Below are 13,124 nucleotides of genomic sequence, written 5' to 3' on the forward strand. Positions count from 1 at the left end.
GTAGTCGGACTCTCATGGTCGATGGGGTTACTTATATAGCTAATCGAGGCGCGGTCCTTGACAAGGTTTCTTGTGATTGGTCCTGTCCGTGTATAGGCAGGAGTCCTACTCGTCGGTCTTGTGGCCTGATGTATTTTTGACTTTTTCTTTAATACCGTTTTTCATGTTGTTGGAAGCCTTTGAGCATTATCTCTTTGGTTCAGACTGTTGGGATTTTTTTCTATTTCTATTATTCTCTGATTTCGCGTTTTCTTTTAATTTCAATATTAGCTAGCATCGTAGTTTGGTTCAGGTTTATTGTATGTCCCGTGTTTGAGACATGCTGTGCAAGGGACGACTTTTTTTTCTCCTTTCGATGGCATTTCGATGTTCTTCTCGTCTAACATTGATTCTTCGGTTGGTCTGTCCGATCAACGATTCATCCCAGTCCCCACTTGGAATTTCGTATACTCCTTGATTTTTTAACGATATTTTTGTTTCATTTTGTAAAATTTCAATGGTATATGTTAAGGAGCCGTTTTTTCTTAGCAATGTTTTCACATTATGCATTTCTTTATTTTTATGTAATTGTGCAGGATAGTGATGTGAATAGGCATGTAGATATCTCTCGGTATGTGTGAGTTTACGGTATACTGTGTGTCCTATGTCCTTTTCTTCCAGTTCATATAGTAAACTGGATTTTATGGTGGATATTGTTGATGTGTTCTAAAAATACTTTTAGTTTTTCTTCTCCATGTGTCCAGATTATAAAAGTATCATCCACATATCTAAGCCAAATTTTGGGTTTGTGTTATAGGCTGTTCCTATTGCTCGTTGTTCTATTTCTTGCATAAACAGGTTTGCTATTAGCGGTGACAGTGGTGAACTCATCGGTGGTCCTTCACCTTGTTTATATCTTTGCTTCTTATAGATGAAATATGTGTTATTTAAACAGTGCTTTGTTAGATTTAGAGTAGCCTGTGGTATTGGATGATTTCTGCTTATAATTTCTAATGATTCATCTTTAGGAACATTCGTGAAAAGTGGGACCACATCGAAGCTGATTAACAAATGTCCCGGCTCAAGAGTCACATCTTTTATACGCTTGATGAAGTGGCTTGCATTCTTGACGTAACAATCCGTTTCTTCTGCATATGGTTGTAGTTGTTCAGCCAGAACGTTTGCCAGTGGTTGTAGGAGAGATCCGATATAACTAACTATTGGCCGCAATGATAATGCTGCCTTATGTACCTTGGCTAAGCCGTAGGACATCTTGACGACTTCTCTCTAGGTATGAGATGTAACTGATCTTATTTCTTTATGTGTGAGGCTTTGATCTTGGCTTTTGTTACTTTTTCTAGATATGTTGTAGGGTCCGACGAGATTCCTTGATGTGTCGGATCGTTTAGGATGTCGTTTATTTTTGCTTCGTAGTCTTGAATATTCATTACTATCGTGGCGTTGCTTTTGTACAGCTGGGAGCACGATGATTTCTTTGTTGTTCTTTAAATTATGTAAGGCGTCTTTTTGTTCGTGAGGTAAATTTCTTTAATATGTATATATATATATATATATATATATATATATATATATATATATATATATATATACCGTGGATATAAATTCAGGTCAAGTGTAGTGCACATTAGCACATTATTAACATGAACTTGTAAATATCGAATTATTTAGAATATGTCAAGCACTCCAATTTGTCGATGTGAAATTATTGACGAATCGCGATATACCTGAAAATAAACTACAATCTTCCTCAGTTTCATTCCATTAACCTTGATTGATTTGCTAGTTATAAAATAAATCAATACAAATGCTGCATCGCCTTATTGTGTATAATTTATAAATTCTGAATATTCTGAATTCTATATCTGTCACCACTATCTAGTTCAGTCACATGTTTCAATTTAAACCATTTACCACTAATGTGACTAGAAAATAGAAGGCACACAATTTGACTTCAGAAACGGTTTTGGTACACGTGAGGCTTTATCAGTACATAAGTTTTAGTCCACATTATAGTGCTGTTAATAGGGAGTTTTTGTAACTACCTAACGTAACGTATCTCCATATACGTAAAGAATTAACGTATCCAAGAAGATGAAGGTTAAATTGAGAGTTAATGTTCTCCACGTAACGTAACGATGGTGCTGCCCTCATCGAATTAGTGATAAACTAATAAGTTGTCAGTGCCAGTCTTGTCCTTGTCACTTAATCCTATTTTGATATTCAAACTAAACAACAAATATTTTTTTGAACAATTTTTAATTTTGGAGATGGACGCGATATTAAATGTAGGTGCCTTTATTGATGATGAAGAAGACGAAGATATAGAAGATGCGTTTCTTCTTCACATCTTGCACGACTATACGGCCTCTTTAATTTATACCATGTCTGATATGCAATGTAAAAATCTTTTTCGGTTTTTGATTAAATTCCACCTTTCTGGATGGTCGTAAGGGTTCTGGCCTACGACTTCCTTCAACAAGAACAAGTCGTCTTCATTGCTGAAGTGAAGTTGTTTTCTATTGCTTTACATTATTTCTAAAAATCAAAACAAATATACTTAACCACAAATGTGAAAAAACACGTGCTACGTGTGCTGATGAAATGTGGATGTTGAATGTTGATATTTTGGTAATCGTGTAAGATCCCCTTGTACATTCGGTTACTTTCGGCTCGATAGGGATGCGTATGAACGTAACGTACCAGCCCGTTACGCGGTAATACGTATCTAGATACGTTAGTTCAGTCATGAATGCGCATGCGTGTATGCAAAAAGATACGTTACGTATACGTATCTAGATACGTTAGTTCAGTCATGAATGCGCATGCGTGTATGCAAAAAGATACGTTACGTATACGTATTTGCTTGCACAAAAACTCTCTAATGTCTAACGATTGTAAAAAGGCTTATATAACATGACAACTTTGAAAATGTCAATGGAAATTGCCAAAATGAGATTAGACTGAAGATATATATTTTCGAATAATACTCGATAACTCTTGTTGGATTTCCGTTTGTTTCCATTCGATTTTTAATTATATATATATATATATATATATATATATATATATATATATATATATATATATATATATATATATGTGTGTGTGTGTGTGTGTGTGTGTGTGTGTGTGTGTGTGCGTGTGTACCGTGTAATCTGTAACTCGTGCTAATGACCATAGATGCCACATGCACATTAATTTAAATAAATAAACCATTTTTTCTTCATTGTTGATTTTTGCAGAAGATAGTATTTCACATATAAGCCGTAAAGTTGTTTTAAAAGACTGCTCAATTAATAATTCCACCAGAGTTGCACCTTTAAATTTATTTAGAACGAGACCATGTTCATATTCCAAGGTCGTTGTTTTAAGAGATCGACAATAAAAATAAATGTCAAAGTAGCATTCGTCCTTAAAACTGGTTGATATATCATCGATATTAGATCGCAATTTCCAATAATCCAAATCTCATTTAACTTAACCGCCCACCTCTAACGATTTGGGGACGATATTGATGGTATACTAATAAGAAATAAAATACCTGAACTGGCTACTCGAGCATTATTTTACAAAATATACGTAATATAAAATTATGTCGTTCAGTGTTTTATTCTAATAAAAACGGTTCTTATATACATCATCAATCTCTTAACTTTTATCCCTGTGTGGGATTGAAGTGTGTGGTTATATTCCTTAATAAGTTGATTCATGCCGATATTGATCCATTTCACAGACATATCATTTAAACATCATTGTTTTTGTAAACATGTACTTCCGATACACTGTATTTATATTTTTTTAAACGAATCTGTTAGCCAACTTTTCCCTGTTCCTCCTAACTTCTCCAGAGATATCGTTTGGTTCAACTACTTCCTCGTTTATTATTTTAGTGACAATTGTCGTTACTGCTTTCGTTAGTTCAACTTTTTTCTGTGAAATTACTTGTTTAATACACTGGCCAAATTATTTTTTCCATTGACTTTTAACATTCTTTTCGTGCACTAGTATTTTAATATTTTTATCACGGATACATCTCATCAGATTAAATTTCTTTGCTTTCTTTGCACTATGTTCGGCTACTTTATAAATCTTCCTTTCATCCTCTCCATATTCATTTTATTGTATATCTTATACTGCAACTACTTTTGCTTCCTTTGGGCGAATTTATAATTATGAAGGTTTATTTAGATCTATTTTCGTGAAAATTCTTTATACAATCTTCTCTTCCCTTTTCTTTTGTTTTTGGACCTTCTTTGGCCACTATAAGGTTTCTTTATTCCCTCATTTATTTTCTGAGGTTTTTCCAAGTATTTCAAGTTTGATATCTTATATATGTTATATACAAACCGTATTTCTCTAAATTTATTAGGCCTGTCTTTTATATTCCAGCTCATTTCCGTTTAATTTGTCACTGAATACACATTCTTTTGCAATAACCTCATTTAAGATTTTAATATGACAGTAGTCCCCTTAATACTCACAATTTGACTGGCCTCTTGGATGTCACATATCACGGTCTTTCATTATATTTGATTTATAGGTGTAAACTTCTTGAATTAGTAATAATAAGTACTAATATAATAATAATTCTGGGGGAGTTTTTTATCAGTATTTTTATCACTGATACCCAGAGGCTAGCAGAGATACCTGCCGCGGAACAAAAACGGAAACTTGGCAGTAGGTATAAAATGCACACCCATGAAAATGAAAAGGAATAATTTATGTTTATTGTCGCTGCCAGAGGATTGCTAGTTCACGTCTGGAGACGGCGCTGGACGTGACAGCATGCGGACGTCGGTGGCAGGGTGCTAAGGAAGCGAGCCTCTCATACAATCAGTTACACCCCAACAACAAAAAGAACCACAACTGGGCCAAACATCAAGAGCTCCACTCGTTGAAGGTGCTGCGCTGGAACTCACTCACTCACTCAAACGGGACGTCCGAAGCAGCGCATGAAATGGACTGTGTCTATAAACGAAAATATCTTGCGCTCCTATTACAAGGTGACAAACCTCGATCAAGAAACGATCGGCTATGACTAGACAACAGCTGTATGCCGAATTTTGTAGACAGTACCCAGATATTCAAGTATCTGAACAGAAAATGGCAGATTAATACCGGATAATTATTAGAAATAACCTTATCCGAGAGACTAGATGCGATATCATTAGAAGCGAAGTCGAACGGGAGATTTATAACCAAGAGGTAGTTGTCGATCAAGACCCCAATAAAAGCCATAATGAGCAGATACCTGAGCTTGTCGTACAAGAAACTCAACCTGTTAATACGCAGCAGGACGAGTTGCACGATAGCCTGGTAAGCGAAATTTCACATGCCGTGCAAGACAATGAAAGTTAATGAAACAAATCCACTCAGCAGACCACCGATACCAAAAATAATCTCTTCTAAGAAACTAGATGCATAGTTCTAACTTATGAACACTGAAGTACTTCCCAATTACATCGAAGAAGACCATACATTTGAATATTTTTATATGCTGATTTACTGTGCAGCAACAGCAATTGCTAAAGTTATGAGCGTTAAGGTAAGAACACGACGGGGTACTAATAACGGAAGAATTAAAAACAGAATTGCACCCTGAGGGAAACGACTGCTGAGGAAGATTGAATTATTGCGTGGGCTAATTCTACAAATTACGGATTACATACGAGGAGTAAGAAGTCGAAGTAAGTAATCACAAGAGTTGAAGAAATAATGATGAACACTCCAGAAAACAACACAGCGCAACACTACCTGGATACATTGAAAGAAAAACTTTCCCGTTTATTCAGGTCCCTAAGAAGATACAAAGCCAGTAATAAATGTAAATGCGACAATATACTTTTTGAACATGCTCAAAAGGCTTTCTGCAGGAAACTGAATTCCACTGTAAAAAATGAAAATAAATCCTACCCAAGCCAAGAAGAAATTCATGTGTTTTGACGAAATCAACTTTCGACGCCAGTTACTCATAACAACACTGATAAATGGATTGAAGACACGACGAACAACTGTCAACACTACAGTAATATTTCTCATGAACCTTTCACCACTGAAGAAGTCTAGAACATTATCAAAGAGCTTCAACTGGAAATCTCCTGGACCAGACGGAATTTAAAACTTCTAGCTAAAGAGGTTTTGGAGTGTTCATGAGCTTTTAACAGTATTAATTAATAGTGTTATTTCTAATCCGCAGGAAGTGCCATCATGTCTTACTCAGGGAACGATTCATCTAATACCGAAGGATCAAAATAACACCCAAGATCCAGCCAAGTAGCGCCCAATTACTTGTCTTTTAACTTTGTACAGATTAGTCACATCCTGTGTAGCCCAGCGTATTTACCAACACTGTTCTCTAAGCAATAGCATAGAGCCTCAACAGAAAGGATGCGCTAAGGGTTTCACGGGCTGCAAAGAACAACGTATAATCGACTCAGTTATTTTTAACCAGGCGCACACCAAAAAAGGAAACCTTTTACTGTTTTCATTGACTACAAGAAAGCCTTTGATTCAGTATTGCATAAATGGCTGTAGATATATTGAAAATATATTAAGTCGATGATAATGTAGTGACCTTTTTAAATCATATAATGACGGAGTGGAAGACTAAAAATCACCTTCAAATACCTGGTGAAAACAATATCGAAGGGTAAATTCCAGGATGACTCGTTGAGTCCACTTTGGTTCTGTCTAGCGGTGAACCCACTATCGCAGCTACTGAACTGCACTGACTCAAGGTTTAGCATTAAAATTAATAATACTGTTGTGGCAAAGCTTAATCATCTGTTGTATATGGATGATTTGAAATTAATGGCTTCCACTCGAAACCACCTGGATCAGATGCTAAAAACTGTGGAAACATTTTCACATGATATCATTATGCACTTTTAATTAGACAAGTGCCGTGTCATAATTAAAGGCAGATGACAGATTTAGTCTGAAAGTTTCGATATACAAGATGGCCAAAACATAGAGGTAATGGGTGAAAATGATATATACGAATATCTACAAAAGCAAGCGTGGAAAATGGACCATAAACAAATGAAAACCGAACTAATTTATGAGTTTGTGCGAAGAGTAAGATAGCTAAATCGGTCATATCTCAATAGTAAAAATCTGTTTAAGGTATTAAATCCGTAAGCCTGTTCCGCGCTTAGCTACTCCATTGGTGTTGTAAAGTGGTCAAAAACGGATATAGAAAGTCTTCAGCTGAAAGTAAGAACACCAAGGCACAAATATGTCATTCACGTAGTGCAGTGAGTAACGGGATTAGCAGGTTGCTAATTTAAGAATCTATTTTGAGGCTCAAGCTGAGACGTCTACTTTACATCGAGCAATTTGCGCAGTAGGTGACACAACGGAGCTTAAACTGAGGGAACAGAAATGCGCACAAATCCCCTGACTAAGCAAGAAAAAATGCGCACCTGGATGAGTAAATCTCTGCAAGGGAGACATCTCAATGAGATCAGCCAAGAATATGTCGACAATACAGCGTCGAACTATTGGTTGACATCAGAAAAGATGTTTTCCGAGACAGAGGGTTTCCTACTTGCCATTCAGGATCAGGTTATTCCAATTGTCTAAAACGACAAAATATCGATTATGGATGACGAGCCCAAGAAACCGTCCATTAGAGAACATAAAACAGCTGGGCCTTAATGAACAACTCTTTAAGACCATATTGAGAGCAGTACAGCTATCAAGATCTAGATGCGAAGAAAATTTTTGGGAGATACTCCGACGTAACAAGTAACCTAAGTCTCGATAAGACGGAAAGAGTCCCACCAGAGTTCAATCCTTTTGGTACCGCATATATCTGGGATAAGTGGATTTTCCCCTTAGAGGGAATGTGAGCCGTATGGCTAAATCTGGATAATATTAAGCCAAGCATCCTCCAGCATACCAAGTCACCTAGGGCTCGATAACAAAAGAGTCCCAACAGAGCCCAATTCTTTTGATACCGTAGGTATCTGGGATGAGTGAATTTCCCGTTAGAGGGAGTGTCAGCCGTATGTCTTTAAAAACACCCTTCCCCCGTAGTTCAGTAGAAAGAAAGACATTACCACGGTATCTAGGGGGAAGAGGATGGATATATTGAACTGAGACTCTTGGTTTACAGCATCAAACTTTGGGAGCTCTTCGAGCATGGAGCGAGATACTCCAGCAGGATATTGAACATCTAATCAGAAGCAAGCCCAGGCGCATCCAGGAGTATACGCTCACTGAGGTGCATCAGAACTTTAATAAATTTATTTACTCTTGTAAGTTATTTCAATAATTTGGAAATTTTGGTCGTTTTTTCAAATTCATTGTACAAAATATTTTCAAGATATAATAATTTATAATGGCTGTTCGGATTTCTATGTCACTTACTTAGTATGTAATTAAAATAGATCTAAGTGTAGTTGACTGTTTAAACATTGTTACCTTATTTGTTTATTCAATTTTAACTTACAATTTTAAATATTTTTCAGATTAGCGGAGATCGGCATATTTCGCGTCAACTATGATAAGGTGAGTGTTAATAAAAATGTTGCTTTGAATGAAAATTTTTCTTAATCAAAATTTAAAATAAAATCGTTCAAACAGTTATTATTTAAGCCAGATGCTACTTACTGTACAGGGATTTAAAAAATACGACATAGTCTAGGGGGCAAAGGAGGGTTTCCTGGCCGATTGAGGTCCATAAGATTTTACAACTCATTTTTATGTATTTTGACCCGCTGAATCCGAATCTTAAACATAATTATCTGAATTGTTGAACAGGAATTTGTTATTAACAATTTAATTGTTTAAATTATTATAACTGATAAGCTAATAGAGATATTCTCTTTTCTTAAATCATGTTTTGTTTCTTTAAAAAAAAAACAACCAAACAAACTTTGAAAAATTACCATCGGAATTTTTTATAACGATTTTTCGGTGATATGAGATCAAAAAAACAGTATCATGTTACTTAGGACTATAGTACAATGGACAACGAACATTTTGAGCTTTACTAAACTAATTTTGCTGCAGTTGTCGCTAAAATGCAATAATTTGAAATTTACCCAGTTGATGCGCTTAACTCGCAACCGGCGCTTTGTAATATTAATATCTACAAAAAGGACTACACGCTATCTGCGTGTTTCGTAAATCTCAAATTGTTCATTATTGGTCTCACAGATCGACTGTTAGCTCTTCTCATGGTGCCGTCTCCTTTCGAAGGTTGGCGATCCAAATGGCAATTGTAGTTTTGGAAACTGCTGCGTGAAAGATTTCTGCGGATGAGCGGTCGAATCATCTCCTCAGGTCTTTCAGCCACGAGTTCTGGCGTCTTCCTACTGATCTTTTACCCTGTACTTTTCCTTCCAGTATAACTTGAAGTAATTCGTATCTTTCGCATCTCACACATGACCAAAGTATTGCATTTTCCTCTCTTTGATTATTCTTAGTAATTCTTAGTAACCAAACATCGGACGAAATAGAAATACGTAGAGGAGTACGACAGGGTTGTATATTGTCACCGCTCTTGTTTAATATCTACAGCGAACAAATATGCTAAGAAGCTCTCTCACATGCAAACGAAGGAATAATGGTCAAAGGAGAAGTTATCAATAACATTCGATATGTTGACGATACTGTGATAATGACAAGAACAGCGGAAGATCTACAATATCTAGTTGAAAGTATGAATGAGATATGTAATAACTACGGCATAAGGATGAACGTCAAAAAAACAAAATATATGACCTTCAGTAAGAATCCAATACATGACACTAGTATCGGAATAAACGGTACCCAACTCGAAAAAGTAAATGAATACAAATACTTGCGAACCCTGATCAATGAAACAGTTGACCAAAATCACGAAATAAAAAGACGTATTGAAATTGCCAGGTCTACCTTTATAAAAATGAAAAAATTATTTTGTAATCGTGATATTAGTATTCAGCTACGAACTAGAATGTTAAAATGCTATGTATTCAGTACTTTGCTTTACGGTGTTGAGGCATGGACTCTTAAACAGAAGAATGTTAAAAATCTTGAAAGCTTTGAGATGTGGTGCTACCGCCGTATACTAAAAATAAGTTGGGTGGATAAAATTACAAATGAAGAGGTAATACGCAGAATAAATAACGATCCAGAAGTTATACTGAATATAAAAAAGAGAAAACTTGAATACTTAGGCCACCTGATGAGAGTACAAAAGTACACATTCCTACAAAATATAATGCAAGGAAAAATCCAAGGACGCAGAAATCCAGGCCGTAGAAGAATGTCCTGGATGAGAAATTTAAGAGAGTGGTTTGGCTGTACCACCAACGAATTATTCAAAACAGCAGTAAATAAAATTAGAATCGCCCTAATGATATCCAATCTCCGATAGGAGAGGCACTCAAAGAAGAAGAAGTAATTTTTTTTGTTTACACATGCGACGAAGTACCTCAACATTAGTAACTGTTTGTACCCATGGAATTCTCAACATTCGTCTGTATATATACATCTCAAAGGCATGTATTGTTTTTTCTAGTCCATTGTCCAACTTTCACAGCCATACAGTAAGACAGAAAAAACGTAACATCTGATCATTCGGATTCTAAGCTGCAGACTAAGGTCTGATCTTATAAAAAATGTTTTCATGCTCATGAATGCTTTCCTTGCTTGTTCGATTCTTAAAAGGATTTCTTTTTTTGGATTACACTAACTATTGATATTTGCTCCCAAATATTTTATGGAATTCACCCGTTTATTGGTGTCTTTGAAAATACTAAAGTTTTAGTTTTGGAAACGTTTATATGTAAACCAAACATTTCGTTGTGGTGAACTACCGCATTTATTATATTTTGTAGTTCTTGTGCGTTGCTTTCTATTAAGACGGTATCATCAGCATATCTGATGTTGTCTATGCTAATTCCGTTAATCTTAATTCCGCCTTGGAACTCGTCTAATGCTTCTCTGAATATAGACTCCGAATACAAATTAAACAGCGGTGATAAGACGCAACCCTGTCTCACTCCTCGTCGGATTTGTATACCTGTGTGTTTGTATCTGTATCTTTGTATATATGACCGTTAGCTACGGAAGGGTAATATCGTTCTCTTTGGCCATTTTCCATCATGATCACTGGCTCGACAAGCCTTTTTGTGTCTAGCCTGTTCCAGTATTCTTCTCCATTCTGATCTGTTTCGTGCTTTTTTTCTCCAATTTTTGACTTTTTGTAGAAAACTAAAAATATGTTATTCGTCATCTGGTTATATCTCGAAATGTTTGTATTAAAAACTGCATAAAATAATTTTTTTTTTACAAATTACTAAATATATTTGATTTTGTTGTTACATTTTTGTAAAAGATTGTATAGTCTAGGGAAATAAGTTGTTTATCGAGATACTGACCCAGCCAGTTTGCAGAGGGGGTTTTTGGCTACTATATAACTAATACATTATAAATACACGGGCAAAGGTTTTAAATGGCAGTTTTTAAATTTTGATCCGATCATTGTTGCTTCGGAAATTGCAAAATAGGGTGAAAATTTCTAAAATCAAAAATTTGCTATAACTTGTGCAAACATGAACTTAGGGCTTTGATATTGCATGAAAAGTTGAGTCAATTAGTCCTTATAATGCACAAAAAAATTTAAGACGATTTGTCAATTAGTTAAATGTTATTCAATTTGTTTATCACACAGAGCTTTTTTTGCAATAGAATTGCTCAGGAACTAATAATGAAACAGCGATTCCGCGGGAAACTCTAGAAAAAAGAAGACTTATATTTTCAATATATTTAAAAAAAATCAATAAAAGTCATTTTTACTATTGCAAAAACATTTTACTAAAGTAGAAACATTTTTGCCTTTTAAATAATTAGAATAACCCTGTTAATATTGACTGTAGACTAAATTCTCTTTGATATTTGACAAGCTGGTATTTTTACACTATTTAAAAAAATCGCCTAGGTCAATTAAGGGTCCAAGTTATCCACTTTGTTTTATTTAATTCCCAGGTACTTTGTGTATAACAATTGAGCAACTTAACTAGCGCCATTTTGAAGCTCAATGTTTGTAGTTTATGAGTAAAAGTTTGAGTAAACTTTAAACTTTTACAGAGCGGTCAGTAAAGCTTTAAAATTTAAGTCCTAAAGAAATCGGCTCAGGACCGGCCGATGATCGGAAAGACATGCTGCTTTTAATTTCTCCAGAACTTGTTGATGAATTTTGATCATTCTTTTTTAATTTGTATTTACTCGTAAGAGTATATGGTAAATATGCAATTTTTTAATAAAGTAATAATAAATAATCCATGTAATTTGTAATAATTAAAAAAAATCTCAAAAATCTTGATTTTTGTTCTGTTCTGGCAAGTTATCGTTGTACTTATTAAATAACATTTCAATTAATAAATTCAGTCAATAAATTAGTATTATAAAAAATTATATAGGTAGGTATAATATTTTATTTTACGGAAAAAGCGGCTATTTCAAATACGGAAGTTCAAAATAGCGCTATTTAGGTTGCTTAATTGTTTTAAATGAAGTATCTGTGAATTAAATAAAAAAATGGCTAACTTTGCCACTTTTACCCGTAGAATCGCTGTATCAGTATTACTTTTTGAGTAAAATTGCAAATTGCGATTGCAAAAAAAGCTCTGAGGGATAAACAAATTGAATAAAATTTAGACTAATTGCCGAATCATTTTGAAAATTTTTGTGAATTATAAGAACTACTTGACTCAACTTTTCATGCAATATCAAAGCCCAGAGGTTCATTTTTGCAAAAGGTATAGCAATTTTTTTATTTTCGAAATTTTAGCCTTATTTTGTAATTTCCGAAGCAAGAAATGATCGGACCAAAATTCAAAAATTGTTATTTTAAACCTTGTCCATCTACTAAAAGATGAATACTCTAAATCAGTGTTTCCCAAAGTGGGGGTCGCCATGAGGTACTAGGGGAGTCGCCGAACATTTCCAAAATAAGACAAAAGCACCACTTTGTTAGATCATGTATTTTTATTTTAACAACGCCGTAAATAGAAATTAACAATTAATTATCAGACGAAATATAAAACTAAATATTAAAGTCCGTAAAAATAAAAGAGTAAAACAAAGTCAAATATTATAATCTTAATGAGAGCTATGCGCCTGTTTCT

At 34.8% G+C, this 13,124-nt stretch overlaps 2 protein-coding genes across 2 annotated transcripts in view; one reads left to right on the top strand and one right to left on the bottom strand.

Annotated features, from left to right (window-relative positions):
* Nucleotides 1-13,124, top strand: part of LOC140452405 (solute carrier organic anion transporter family member 3A1-like) — a 174,141-nt gene that overhangs the window by 24,533 nt on the left and 136,484 nt on the right. Inside the window, exon 2 of the mRNA XM_072546634.1 lies at nucleotides 8,475-8,514. The gene's annotated coding sequence lies outside the window, so the exon portion shown is untranslated. The remainder of the gene's footprint in view (nucleotides 1-8,474; nucleotides 8,515-13,124) is intronic.
* On the bottom strand, nucleotides 745-1,251 carry LOC140451760 (uncharacterized). Its single transcript, XM_072545609.1, has one exon. It carries the CDS (start codon nucleotides 1,249-1,251, stop codon nucleotides 745-747), a length of 507 nt encoding a protein of 168 aa, XP_072401710.1.

Source organism: Diabrotica undecimpunctata, chromosome 10, assembly GCF_040954645.1.
Source record: "Diabrotica undecimpunctata isolate CICGRU chromosome 10, icDiaUnde3, whole genome shotgun sequence".
Taxonomy (NCBI): Eukaryota; Metazoa; Arthropoda; class Insecta; order Coleoptera; family Chrysomelidae; genus Diabrotica; species Diabrotica undecimpunctata.

Coding starts and splice junctions, on each gene's coding strand:
- LOC140451760 (XM_072545609.1), bottom strand. CDS start 1,251: ATGTCCTACGGCTTAGCCAAGGTACATAAGGCAGCATTATCATTGCGG.